Raw genomic sequence first — 14122 nt, forward strand, 5'->3', positions numbered from 1 at the left:
CTCTGTCGGCAGGAGAAGTCTGGGGCAGGAGGGGTCAGACACAGATGCTGAGACCTGGAGCACACAGTGGCCGGGACGGCCATTCTCTCTAATACACAGTTCCCAAATGGAATGGCATTTGCCCTGGATTTCTCCCGAGGCTTGGTTCCTTGGCTTGTAGGTGCCCATCTTCTCACCGTATCTTCACATGGTCTTTCCTCTGTGTGGGTCTGAGTTGGCATCCTTTCTCTGTTTGGTCAGACAGTAAATATTTCGGTGGCATACAGTCTGTGTAGCAACTCTTCTACTTTGCTGCTGTAGCGTGAAAGCAGCCATAGATAATACATAAATGAATGAAAGTAACTACTTTCTAGTGAAATTTTATTTACAAAAACAGATAGTGGATCCTCATCCAGCATTACCAGAACCCCTCAGATGAACTGATACTCAACCCCTTCCAGACCCCACAGAAAAGCACTCAGAGACCTGTTCGAGTGGAGGGGGGCGGGGTGGCTGCCAGACTCTCCAGTCTGGAGCTGGACACAGAGGGACACTCCCAAGTGACCCGAAGGACACCAGCTCACGTGATGAGCACCGACCTCCAGGCTCCCCACAAGATAAGTCACCGATTCCCGCCCACCCCTGCCATCCAGCCCCTCAGAATGGCCTTCACTAGACTGGACAATGGGTGGTGAAGCTCCAGGCTCAGAAGAGCTCCCTAACTCCATCCTCCTGAGATGACCTCCCTTCTCCGTCCAAGTTCTCATACCTACAGCAACTCCGAAGGACACTGATTGTCTCTGTGTCCCATTGATTTTCCTCTTATGTGACTCTGCTGGGCTTCTCCTTTGAGCAAAGTGACTGGTGGGAGAAGCTTCTATAGTTGGCAAGACTTGGCTATCAGCCTCAAATGATGTGGGGGTGACTGCTGGTTTTGTGGTCCTTTAGGAATTTGTATTAATGGGATCATACAGTATGTGGTCTTTTGTATCTAACTTCTGTTTTGCATTGTGTTTGTGAGATTTATCTGTATTGTTGTGATCATAGTTTATTCATTTTCATTGCTGATTAGTGTTCTGTTGTATGATTAGATCAAATTTATCAATAAATACCTGTTCTACTACTGATGTCCATTTGGGTGGCCTCCAATTTGGGGCCGTTACAAATGATGCTCCTATGTACATTGTCCTCCATGTCTTCTGGGGCACAGGCATTTGGATTTCTGTTGAGTGTGTACCTAGGAATGGAATTGCCCCATCGTTAGGTGCACGGTGTTAGATGTAGTGGATTCTGCAAATGGTTTTCTAAAGCAGTTGTGGTGGTTTGCCCTTCCACTAGTGGAGACGAGAATTCTTGCTGCTCTACATCGGAGGCTGAGAAACACTTTGTCTAAAGGGCCAGACAGTAAATGTTCTAGATTTTGTGAACTATAGAGTATCCGTCACTGCTATTCAACTTGGCTTTTCAGCAGTGTGTAGAAAAGTGATTATGGCTGTGCTCCGATACAGCTGTATTGGTGAAGCAGTCCATGGGCTGTGTTTGGTCCACAAACAAAGGGTTGGCTGCAGTTTACCAACCCTTGTTCTACATTCTTTCCAATGTGAGGTACTTCTTAACTTCAGACGTTTTGATGTTTATTTGCAGTTCTTCGAGGAAAAGTGAGAGGACCTCCTTGTGAAACACTTCCTCATTTGCAGGGTTCCTTGCTGAGGCTTTCAGCTCATGGGGTTGCCTGTCTTTTTCTCATTAATTTCTACTAGTTCTTTATGTATTTCTGGGTGGATATTCTTCATCTGTTACAGGTTAACAATATTCCCACTGTGTAGCTTGCCTTTTCTCTTTATAATGCTTCTTCATATGCTGTTAAATTTGGCCAATATTGAAGACATCCTTCCTTATATTTTCATTGTTTTTTTGTTTCTTCTATTTTTACTAAATTCTTATGATGGATGCTTACCTTTAAAATTTTTAGTCTTGTTTATTTTATTTATTAGTCTCACATATTTTCACTTAAGACTGTAAATTTCCTTCTGGAACAGGATTAACTGCATGACCCAAGTTTTCCTATTAGTAATTCCATTATGATTCAGCTCTAAATATATTAGCTTCCATAATGATTTTTCTTTAGCTTATGAATTATTTAGAAGTATGTGTTTATTTTAAAAATACGGGTTTAAAACCCTTTCTTTTGGTCATTAATTTAGAAGCCAGATGGGTTAGAAGCTAACTGTGTTGCCAGAGACCTTGGAGTGTCCTTTCAGTTCTTTGGGACTTGCTGAGCTGCTGCCTGGTCAGTTTTAATGCATGTTTCTAGTTTTTTGTGTTGAATGTGTAGTTCTTGGTGTTTTGGCTTAGTTGATTGTCTCCCATATCTTGAAATTCTGGGTGATCCTGTCCTTTGCTCATTGCTTGCACCCCACTCCACCTACTATCACAGACATTGAATTTCCTCAGGGCGAAACCAGCTTAAGTCGTTTACCTATCTGGAGTCCCATTTTTGTTTAATTATTTGGTCTCTGAGAATTTCACGTATTGTTTTCATCCCAGTGATCACCAGCTCAATGGACATGAGTTTGAGCAAGTTCCGGGAGTTGGGGATGGGCAGGGAGGCCTGTTGTGCTGCAGTCCGTGGGGTCACAAAGAGTCGGACGCGACTGAGCGACTGAACTGGACTGAATACACAAAACAGCAACTTTCAAGTGTTACGTATGGTATATCTAGTTGTTTTATTTTGTTTAGAAAGTTTATGTGTTTGTTCATTTTTGGCTGTGCTGGGTCTCTTGCTGCGTTCAGGCTTTCTCTGGTGGCAGTGGGCAGGGGCTCCTCTAGTTGAGGTGCTTCTCTCGATGGGGAGCACAGGCTCCAGGAGTTGTGGTGCACGGGCTTGGTAGCCCCTAGGCACGTGAGGTCTTCCCGGACCACTGATCAAACCTGTGTCCCCTGATTTTTAACCACTGGATCACCAGGGAAGCCCTGTTTAATATAAGGGTTCATAGTCAGGCAAACTGCCAGTAGCAAAATCTTCAGTAGTTTCTTTATTTGTGATTACACTGAATAGAAACATATAGATATTTTCGCATAAATTAATAAATTCTGTATTGAAAATATTGTAATGAAGCCTGAGTATTCATTTAATGGTTGTGTCTTGAAGATCTTTTCAAGTCATACTTAAAATTTTTTTTAGAATAGCAATCAGGTAATTTGAAACTTCTTGTTTCAGATAACTAGAAAAGCTGAACAAAATACATATAGCATCTGATCGAAAGCAACAGCAAGATATCAAGGTAAGGAAGAATTATCAGGCTAATGCCAAAAGGGTTTCTGTCAGCTGAAAAAAGCCTTATCAAAATTTTAAATGGATATTCACCCAAAGACTTTGCGTTCATTTTACTGGTCAACACATATTGCAAGGAACATGGTGTTTTTTAATCTTTTTTAGATGTATGGCCCACTGGTAAAGAATCTGCCTGCCAATGCAGGAGATGCAGGTTTGATCCCTGGGTCGGGGAAGATCCCCTGGAGAAGGAAATGGCAACCCATTCCAGTATTCTTGCCTGGAGAGTCCCATGGACAGAAGAGCCTGGCAGGCCGCAGTCCACAGTTGCACAGAGTCAGACACAGCTGAGTGACTTAGCACATATGCATGCATGGTCTTCCATGATGTTAGTTTCTAACACAGTGGCTGAATAAATATCCCAGGGAGAGGCAACTAGTTATATCCAAACACTATTTTTTTTAAAAAGTTAGCTTCAGGAAAATTTCTGAACCCCCTCAAAACCCTACAAAACCCTTTCATTTATGTTTTTATTGGGCTTCATCAATTTCGTTCATCAAATGAAAGAGAACTAGCGCCTATGTTGCATTTAATTTTAATTATTGATTTTTGCATTAAGTTATTTGTTGGTGTCATTCAAGTTTGGTTCATATTATTACTACTAACCCTGAGTCTGTACCCAAATATTTCCTGAATAGATACAGTCAGGAATGTGTAATTCTGACTCCTTATTTTTGCAATGGGAATAGAAAGATTTCTAAGTTACGTATTGTTTGTTTTCTCTAGAAGGTTATAGCTGCTTGTTCAGCTATTCATAACTTTATGAGGCAGATAGGGGACATTTCAATGCTCTCGTGAAAGTAAACTGCCCTCTCCTTAGAAAAATGGACATATGTAAACACAGTTCTAGCAGATTCATGAATACTTGAAGCGTCCATTCCTGAGTCCCAGCTAAGCAGACTTTCCTACAGCAAGGTCTTAACCTTGACACATGAGAGGCTTGGGTCTTCCTGTGGTGGACATGTGTACCCCCCGGTCCCAGAACTCATCCCTTTAAATCCTAACCCTCAGGGGGATGGCAATAGGAGGTGGAGCCTTTGGGAGTGACTAGGGCTTGAGGGAGGGGTCCTTGTGAATAGGATTGGTGCCCTCATAAAAGAAGTCAGAGAGCCCCTGCCCCCTTGGTGCACGTGTGAGGATGCAGCAGAAAGACAGTGTCTGTAAACCAAGAGGCGGGCCCTCCCCAGACACTGAACCTGCCGGCACGCTGACCTTGGACTCCCAGCCTCCAGCACACGGGAAGTAAAGTTCTGTTGTTTATAACCCCTGGAATATAACAGCCTGAACTGACCAAGACAGGTGTGTGGACGTGAGCCACCATCAGCATGATCGTGGTGCTGTCATGACCGTGGTGGAGCGACAGGTGCTTTCTGGAAAGATCTTGGGCTGTTATAGTTGTGTGTGGATGAGAATCAAGGCAGTTCCCGGTGCCTCCCTCCCTCCCTCTGGCTCCCGGAAGCCAGAGGATGTCGTCTCCTTGGTGCCCCTCACTGACTGTACCTCCTCTCTCAAGAGTTGGGGTGACAGCACCTCTCAGCTTGCCTGGGGCAGTCCCGGTTTATGTCTGCTGTCCTGTGCAGTTTTACTATTGCTTCCTTTCACTGTCACTCTCAAAAGTGTCCCAGCTAGGAGAACAAACTACATGGTCGCCCAGCTCAAGAACAAACAGGCCTTGACCAATTTCTAGCTTTATTTCTTGCCAGCCGAGCCGATTCCATCCCCAAGCCCCACCCTTCCCGGTTTCCCGCGGTGCGGTCTACCCTTCCTCTTCCTCGTCATACTCCGTGGTCCAGACTTTGATCTGCCTGATCAGAAGCCAGGACTCCTGGGTCTCTAGCACCAGCAGCCGGATGCAGCCCAGCGCCTCCAGAGAGTCTTCTTCATAAGACACCATCTGGTCCAGACGTCCTTCCACCACCGGGCCCAGCAGGGTGTAGCGAGCACAGCCCCCAAGGTCCTCCAGGGGCCCGAAGCCCAGCTCCACGCGCCCTCGCTGCAGCTGGTACTTGCTTTCTTTGTCAGAGCCCGTCAGCACCTCGATCCGGATGACCTTCTGGGGCTCCTCCAGGATCACTGTCAGGTGGTTGCCTCGGACGGGGCTGAGGGTGGCGAAGCTCTCCTGGTTCAGGGTGTAGGCGTACTGAGGGATATTGGTGGACAGCACCACCATGTCCGTGCGCACGCTGGCCGTGGGGTTGTCAGGCTCGCCAAAGACCTTCTCCTTGTCTGCAGGGAAGCAGGCGCTCTCCAGCCCGGAGCGGTTGCTCACGTGGTAGAAGATTGAGGAGCCGAAGCGGATCGGCGTGTTCTGGGCCAGGAGAAGGGGGAACTCGGAGAGAAGCAAGTGCGTGGGGGTGTCCTTGGGGAAGACGAGGAGGAAGGAGGCCAGGCGGGGGAGGTCGCTGGAGCGGAACACCTTCCCCGCGAAACTCAGGCTGGAGAACTCCAGGGTCACCCAAGGCAGCTCCTTCCAAGCAGACAGCGTCCAGTAGATGCTGGAGATGAACTTGGGCATGCAGTGCACCCGGTCGTCCAGCATCAGGAAGTATTCAGAGAGGTTGGCAGCGAAGTTCATGAGGAGGGCGTGGTCGGCCTTCTGCACGGAGAACAAGGCCTCGCAGGGTGAGGGGCGGCCCTCGGGCCTCAGGGTGCCCGGGGGAGGGGGCCCGCTGAGCTGGCCCCGGACCACCAGCAGCTGCCGGGCCTCGATGTGTGTTCGGAAGAGGGCAGAGATGTTGGCCACCGTCTGGCTGAGCCGCTCAGGGTCGGAGTCCGACAGGGACACCAGCATCACGACACGGTCCAGCTCGGGGCCCGAGGACGCCTGGAACAGGGAGTGCAGGGTGTCCAGGAGGCGGCTCTCGTGGGGATGCAGCGCCGAGGAGACACCCACTGTCAGCAGCTCTGGGGGCGGGGGGCGGCTGTTAGCACCTCCCGAGGGTGGGCAGGTCCCAGGTCTCCCCCCACAGCCGCCCTAAGGGGGGGCCCGAGAGGAGCGCCACGTCCGTTCTCGGGGAGAGCTGACTGCGGTGCAGGAGAGGGACAAGGGCTTGCTCTCCTCTCTGTTTTGAAAGGCTGTTGGCCGGGGCGGGGCGGGGGGTGTGGGGGGTGTCCTTTGCAGGATAAGGCTCCCTGTGATGGAGAAGGTTGCCAGGTCCAACGGGATGTTTGCTGGCCCTGACCTCAGGGTTATCCCAGTGGCTGTGTGTTTGCCAGACCTGGGTTGGAGGCTTTCCGGGGACCTGTGTAGACTCGCGGGGCCTGGCAGTGCGGAGCCCGGGGGTCGCTTTCACTGCCCCCTCCCCGTCTGGCCAGGCGCTCTCCTCGCCTCCCCAGGGGCACTGTCCCGTCTGGCCCTCCCCGAGGGGCCTGTCCTGAGCGAGCTTCCCTGAGGGACAGTCCCCAAGAGGCTGCTCTGTGCATCTCAGCGTGTCGCTCCTTCGGGGGATGGCAGGTACGGAGCAAAGACGCCTGCCCCGCACTCCGCGGCCGGCCCAGCCTCGGCGCACCCTCCGTCCCGCCCGCAGCTCTGCCCCCTGCCCTGGCCACCCTCCTTCTCCTGGCCCATCTGTGCCCCTGGCCTGCCGTCTCCCAGCCTTGCACCTACTCACTCTTTTCGTGGGGAGGGGCCCCGACCAGGAGCTTGTACTTGGCGTGCTGGAGCCCCTGGGAGGTCTTCTGCATGTCCTTGAAGGCCTGCAGACGGCTCTTGACTTCGGAGCTGATTTGCTGTTGGTTGAGTATTTTCTTTTCCTCCTGCTCAGAGTAAGATGAGCATCAGCCCCAGGCTTTCCCCTTCGAGTCAGGCCAGGCAAGCCCGGGATGCGGCCAACTGGTACCCCCCTCATCATGGGCACACACAGGGCTCTCTAAAAGGGGTGGGGGAGCCCAGCTTGTGCAGAAGGTCGACCGAAAGGGCCTGGCTTATGCAGCATGGAGACTCACCTGCCTCCACCTGGCCTGGGTCTGACTCCTCCACCCTCTGGCTGGCAAAGGTCACCTAACTCGGCTCATCCGTGCTGGGCTCTGCGGCAGACGCTGAAGGCTGGCGTCTGGGCCTGTGGTCGGCTCTGATTCACCCAGTTCTGACTGCATACACGTCCTGAAGCACCTTCCTTCACCCACCCCACGCTAAGCTCTGAGGCCTTCCAGAACAGCGTGGGCTCTAGGACCGGGCGTGGCCCGGGCCAGACTCGGACTCTTCCAGGTGCAGCGGTGACCGCTGCTGGGGGTTTCTTCGGGGCTCAGGGATGTGGCCCCGGGTGGCCCTCCCGGAGGGTGGGTCCTGGCAGCCCCTGCGCACGTGAATGCCCTTCCTTCCTCCTCGCCTTTACCCCGACTTTGTGACAAGGCTGGCTCAGCACTGATCCTGTCTCTGACCCTCTCCTGATCCTTCCAGAGCTTTCTCCTTAGAGCGCGCACGGCGAGGCTAGGGCGTCTGCGAAACTGGGAAAACTCCCCGCCGAAGGACCGGCCCATGGTCGGAGCTCCCCTGGGGGACTCACCACCAGTAAACTGTACATAAGATGCTCTTCAAGCCTCTCTTGGAGGAAGGAGCCCAGGAGGATCAGGGACACGACGACCATGACGTACCTGCACAGGCAGCGGTGCCCGGAGCGCGGGCCTGGGTCAGCTCTGCGGAGACAGGAGGCGTGGGCCCGGCGAGCTCCGGCTCCCGCTTCCTCCCCGCCTCTCCCGGGGTCTCCCGGAGCCTTTCCGCCCTGCTGACCTGCCCCTGCTGATAGCCCCCGGGGAGACAGAGGCCCAGGGGGCTAGTCGTGTCCAGCCCCTGGATTCCCTCTTGGAGCAGCGACCCTGCCCGAAGCACGCATTGCCGAGAGGAGGAGAGGCAGGGCTAGGTGTTAATCAGGCCTTCCCCAGACCTCAGACTCAGCTGGCGTCTCTGCCCGGGTGTGACCGGCCGTGACTGGGACTCTGTCAGCTCTCACGGCCTTCTGAGTCTGCTCCTTCCCGGGATAGTGGTAGACAGATAACGAGGCTCTGAGTCAAGTCAGAGGGACCGAGGGAAGCTGGTTAGTACGCGTCTCTCTCCCGTCCCCGGCTGGTCAGAAGGGTGGAAACCTTAAGTGGCTGGAAATTCCTAATCATGTGACGTCTTGACCGGGTTGAGAGTGTTATGTCCATGGAGATTTTTGTCTCATGGAGAAGGTGCTTTGAGGGTTTATCAGAGAGCAGAGATCTCCCTGAGATCAGGGAGAAGACCCTTTAATGCTGCAGGATGGGGGCCCAGAGGGCTTCTCCGAGGCGGCTGAACCTGGGCATCCCTCCCGGGGGACCCCGCTTGACGACCCTTGTTCACCTTGAACAGGGGCTGCCCAGCACCCCAGCCTCGAGGCATGTACCTGCTTCTGGGTGAGGCCAGGGTCAAAAGCTTTTCAGGCTTTTGTCTCAAGCCTGGGACTCTGGAAGTTAACTGTCAGTTTGAGTCAGTGGACGAAGGTGGGTATTGAAGAACCCCTTCCCCAACCGGAAAGCTCCCATCCTGCCCCCCGTCCCGGGCTGCCTGTGGGTCTCTAAGCATCACAGGTTGGGCCCAAAGCTCCAATTCTCCCCCGGGCCCAGGACTACCCTGACCTCTGAAGTTCCCTTCTCTGCTCTTTCTCTGGCCTTTTTCGTTACTAAAAATGTATTTCAGTTCTTTCTTCTCTCCCTCCCCAGCTTAAGGTGAACAGAATAATAACTTTACTTACGTAAACTGCAAAATAATTACCATCATAAGTTAACATTTGTCACCTCATACAGATACCAAAAAGAAAAAAAAAGGGAAAGATTTCCTTGTGATGAGAATTTTTAAGATTTACTTCCTCAGCAGCCTTCAAATATACTCCACAGCAGCATTTACTATGGTCACCTTGCTGTCCGTGACATCGCCAGGACTCCCTGATCTGATACCTGCAAGTTTGTACTTTTTGATCACCTTCCTCTAATGCACCCCCGCCTCTGGCAGCCACAGTCTGATCTCTTCTGTGGCTGCTGTTTACTTATAGATTTCACAGATCACCGAGACCACACAAAGTTTGTCGTTGTCTGTCTGACTTATTTCATTTAATATAGTGCTCTCAAGTTCTTTCCTGGTCACAGATGGCAGGATTCCCTTCTTTTCATGGTCAAATGGCATTCCTTTCTGTATGTCTCTGTGTATCTATCACGTTTTCTTTATCCATAATAGTGCGGTTTTGACAAGTCTATCTACTTAAGAACTGTAGTCTTCTAACAGGACAGAACTTTTTGAACTAAGACTTTTCTCCCCTCCTCTCTTCCCCTCTTTGAATCGTCTTCTAAGTTCCCCCCACCTTTTCTCCTCTGGGAATCAAAAAACAAAAAAGCAAACAAAAGCCATTAAAAGCTTTGTTCTGAAGTTAGGATGGTTAGGGAATCTCTAGAACATTTTTTTCCCCTGCATTAAAAAGTTATGTGTAGGGACTTCCCTGGTGGTCCAGTGCTTAAGACTGTGCTTCCACTGCAGGGGGCACAGGTTCGATCCCTGGTCGGGGAACTAAGATCCCACATGCCTTATGGTGTGGCCAAAATAAATAAATAAAAATACTTAAAAAATTTAAATAGTTATGTATTACTTTGATGTTCAATGTATTTTTTTTTATGGTCAGTGCTTTTTAAAATCCTGTTTAAGGATTGTTGTATACTATAGAGTTGTGAAGATATTCTCTTATGATTCTTTCTAGAAGTTTTACAGTTTTGGTTCCCTCCTCCAGCTTAATTATTGAGTTATGGCTGACAAATAAAAATTGTATGTAGTAAGTGTACAACTTGATGCTTTGATACAGATTTACACTGTGAAATAATTACTACAGTCACCTCACATGGTTGCCACTTCTCTCCTCTCTTTTCTCTTCTCATCTTTTGTTTATTCTCCTTTGCAGTGAAGGCCTTTAAGATCTGCTCTTTCAGCAAATTTCATGTATAAAAACAGCATTGGTGACTATAGCTACATTGCTATACTTCAGCTCCCCAAAGCTTATTCATCTTTGCTTCTTTTTATAAGACCGCCCCCCTTCCCCTCTTCCAGGTTCTGGCAACCAACATTTCTATCCTTTGCTTCTGTGAGCTTCACTATTTTAAATCCCACATATAAATGAGATCATGCAGTATTTGTCTTTCTGTGTCTGGCTTATTTCACTTGGCATGATGTCCTCAAAGTTCATCCATGTCGTCACAGATGGCAGCATTTCCACCTTTTTAAAGGCTGTGTAATACTTCCTTGAATGTTTATACACCACATTTTCTTTATCTGCTCCTCTGTCAGTAGACGTTTAGGGTGTTTCCTTTCTTAAATAATGCCACAATGAACATGGGAGTGCAGGTATCTTTTTGAGATCCTGATTTCAGTTCCTTTGGATATACAAGTACCAAGAAATAGGGTTGCTGAATCAGAAGTTAGTTCTAGCTTTATTTTTCTGAGGTGCTCCCATAATGGCTGTAGCAACTTATGTTCCCTCTAACAATGTGCAAGGGTTCACTTTCCCCAATTCCTAGCCAAGACTTATCTTAATTTTTTTTTTTTTTAGTAAAAGCAATTCTAATGGAAGTGAGGTGATATCTCACTGTGGTTTTGGTTTGAATTTCCCTGATGACTAACGAGAGCTTCCCTGGTAGTTCAGCTGGTAAAGACTCTGCCTGAGACCCCAGATGACTAACGCAGGAGACCCCAGATGACTAATGATGTTGAGAGTCTTTTTCGTGTACCTGTTGGCCATTCGCAATGTCTGCTTTTGAGAAATGTTTCTAAAGGTCCTTTGCCCATTTTTAATTGAGTTACTAATATTATTATTTTTTTTTTTGCTGTGGAGTTAAATGAATCCCTTATGTACTGTGGATATTAGCCCCTTACCAGATAAACATCCTGCAAATAAACGCCTGCTGTTCCGGGGCTGCCGTCTCATTTGTTCACGGTTTCCTTCACTGTGCAGAATACAGTGCTCAGGTTTACCTGTAGGCCTGCGTCCATCTCAAATTCATATTTGCGTATGGTGTGAGGTAGGGGTTGAGGTTCATTTCTTTGCACTGATACCTAGCTCTTTCAGCACCATTTTTGGAAAACAGTTTCCCTTGCCTTCTGAATTACCTTGGCATCTTGTCAAAATCCAGGAAGGGCATAAGCCTGCAGCTGTTTCCACTCTTGTGTCGTTCTGCTGATCTATTTTTACTGCACTCTGCTTAACATCACGTCGTCCCCCTCCCCCCAGCTCCGAGGTCATAATGCTGGTCTCCTGTGTGTTCAGGTAGGAACCTGTGCTCAGGTTCCAGTCCTGCTAGCTTTCCCACACATCCTGGGGCAGTGCCATCTCTGTGACAAATCACAGGGGTTTCTTCCCCTATTTAGGTTTCATCCCCTATTTCTTGGGGATGGTTTTCTAACCTTGTGCCTAAGCCGTACCATTTTGTTAGAATTATTTGTTAGTTTTTCAGTTTCTAAGTCAGCTTTGTGGACGTATAACTCACAAACGGGTTTTACCATGCGGCTCACCGGGCTTCAGCAAATGTGAACAGTTGTGGAGCTGCGTCACCGTCGAGTCGGAGAGCGGCTCTGTGCCCGGTGCGGTCCGTGTCCAGCTTCCCGGCCCACCCACCCCCGGGTCTGGAGGACCACTGATCCGGTTCCTATCGCTGTGGTCTGCCTTTTCTAGAATTTACCTGTGTTTATCTTTCTGTGATTTCTGATGAGCATTTCAGTTGTTTTAGCGTTTGAATACAGTGAATAAAGCCTCTCCAGAAATCCGGGTAAATCAGAGTGCGATGGCTGGTGTGTGTGGTAGATGCAGGTTTAACTTCCTAAGAAACGGCCGGGCCCTTCTCCAGAGTGGCTGCACCACTGTGCGCCCCCACCAGCTGCGCGCTCGGCAACACTCGAGACTTCAGTCCTTCAGTGTGAGCCATCCCAGTGGGGCTTTGTTGGTGTCTCATTGTGTCTTATCCCTTTTGTAAATTAAGACAAAATTTACATACAGTAAAGCCACCTCTTTCTTGTAGCGTTCCCTAACTTTCACTGTCCTTGTCCAGTTGCATAGTCGCCATTGTAATCAAGCCACGGCCTGGCAGGACCCCGTCGCCTCCAGAGCTCCTCCTGTGCCTTTGGATCCAACCCGTTGCCTCACTTCCCGCCCCTGGCGACCATGCACCTGTTCTCTGCCCCCAGAGTGTCCCGTCAGCGGGGCCGCGCCGCTTGTCTCCGCCTGAGCCTGCCTCTTCCCCATTCGTGCGGCTGAGACCCTCCCTGTCACGCGAACCTCGGTGCCTCCTTCGCCTCCCCTGCTGACTGATGCTCACTGCATGGACCGAAGCATCTTTGCAGCCACAGTTCGGTGGATGTTTGGACTGTTTCCAGCCTTTGGCAACCACAGAAAAAGCCACTGAAGACTTTCCCTTTCAGGTTTTTGTGTAATGTGTTTTTATTTCTCTCAGATAAACATCTGGGAGTGCAATACTCTGTCATATGACGTGTGGTTTAGATTACAAGAACCTGCTAAACTTTTTCTAAAGTGGTGCCTCATTTTAAACATCCACCGGCATTGTATGGGAGTTCCAGTTGCTCTTCAGCAATACCTGATTGTCAGTTTAAAAAATTCAGCCCTTCCCACAGGTATACACGTAGTACCTACTAGCAGCCATGGTTTACGGTGGGCTGGCTGACTTCGTAAGTGTGCCTACTGAAATGCAGACGCAGTGTCCCCGGGAACTCACTCACCAGTGGCTCCAGAAGACAGTGATGAGGGAACGTGCTGGGGGGACGTGTGTCAGGCTGTTACATCCTTGCTGACCCATGACAGCAGCGAAGACCTTGGCTGGCTGGTCAAGAGCCTGGGATTGTGGGGACCATGTCCGGGCTAGAGGAACGCGATTGGATGACCAGGCCTGTGTGCGGATGTGGCAGGTTCACATCCACCAGGGAACACCTGTCATGGAGGGGGGCTGGGGGACGAGGAGGGTGGGCGATGGAGGCCCTCGTGGTGCCAGCACGGTGTACGTGTGAGCAGAGGGGCCACAGGGAGCCCCACGCGGACGATGACTCGCTAAGGCTGACCCTGCTCCTGTCGTTCTTGAATGTGCAGCCAGCGTGCAGGACCGTGTGCAGAGACACTTGCAAGCGTCCTTCCCCAGGAGACCAGCCAGACACCTCCCTGCTGACAAGCTGTTTTCTCAGGAACGGGCAGTCTCTCTGGGTCTGAGTTTGCTTTCCTGCCTGAGGTACCCAGGGAGCACCACTCTCTGAGGGTCAGGTCCACTGGCATAGGTGCCACAGGGCACAGCCCCAGACCAGGAGACCCCGCCCCCAGCAAAGGAAGAAGGGGTGGGGCTCGCGCCACCTCCCCGACAGGCGCGTGGGGCGCCTCCGGGAGCTGAACACATGTGGGGCTGCCTGCGGTGTGCATGCAGCCAGGTCAGAGGTGCGATCTTGAGGGTGGGCCTTCCATTCACATTCTCAGTGCTGAGAATGACAATCCCCCACTCCTGGCCCTGGCAGACAAGCAAACAGACCTCCAGCTGGTCTCCGACCCCATCGAGCTCAGAGAGCTGTGGTCTCAGAGGTGCCTTAGCTCTGCGACGCAGCGCTGCTCCTTTCTCTGGCATGGTGCCGCCCCTGCTGACCCCTTCTTATGTGGGCACAACAGCACCACTCCAGTGGGCTGGACACAGTGCCCCAGAGTGGCCCAGTGCATTCAAAATGACCTGCCCCCCAAACCGGCCATAGACACGGGGGTCTGGAGACCAGGGGTGTGGTGTGCCTCCCCCAAGACCACTGCTCAGGAGACCCCGGCTGCCACCGTCAAC

General features: G+C 50.7%; 1 protein-coding gene across 4 annotated transcripts; it reads right to left on the minus strand.

The window, feature by feature from the left end:
• Positions 1–4987: 4987 nt before the first annotated feature.
• On the minus strand, positions 4988–11543 carry LOC110143987 (alpha-1,3-mannosyl-glycoprotein 4-beta-N-acetylglucosaminyltransferase-like protein MGAT4E). 4 transcript variants are annotated; one of them, XM_020903775.2, is made up of 4 exons: positions 11418–11543; positions 7907–7948; positions 6925–7069; positions 4988–6137 (listed from the first exon to the last, which is right to left on the minus strand). In XM_020903775.2, exons 1-4 carry the CDS (start codon positions 11447–11449, stop codon positions 5070–5072), a joined length of 1287 nt encoding a protein of 428 aa, XP_020759434.2. In that variant the 5' UTR covers positions 11450–11543; the 3' UTR covers positions 4988–5069. The 4 variants fall into 4 exon arrangements, with proteins under 4 accessions (XP_020759434.2, XP_020759431.2, XP_020759430.2 ...); XM_020903772.2 differs by lacking the exon at positions 7907–7948 and adding an exon at positions 7819–7906 and having other exon boundaries at positions 4988–6217; positions 11418–11542; XM_020903771.2 differs by having other exon boundaries at positions 4988–6217; positions 7819–7948; positions 11418–11542.
• Between the last annotated feature and the right edge of the window lie 2579 nt (positions 11544–14122).

The sequence above is a fragment of the Odocoileus virginianus genome, chromosome 11, assembly GCF_023699985.2.
Source record: "Odocoileus virginianus isolate 20LAN1187 ecotype Illinois chromosome 11, Ovbor_1.2, whole genome shotgun sequence".
NCBI lineage: Eukaryota > Metazoa > Chordata > Mammalia > Artiodactyla > Cervidae > Odocoileus > Odocoileus virginianus.

What these genes read in the sequence shown, in the direction of transcription:
- LOC110143987 (XM_020903771.2), bottom strand. Translation starts at nt 11,449, where the DNA reads ATGCCCTTCCTGGATTTTGACAAGATGCCAAG. An exon ending in GATTTTGACAAGATGCCAAG is followed by an intron (nt 7,949 to 11,417) that starts GTAATTCAGAAG and finishes CTGTCTCCGCAG; the next exon opens with AGCTGACCCAGGCCCGCGCT. An exon ending in TTATGTACAGTTTACTGGTG is followed by an intron (nt 7,070 to 7,818) that starts GTGAGTCCCCCA and finishes TACTCTGAGCAG; the next exon opens with GAGGAAAAGAAAATACTCAA.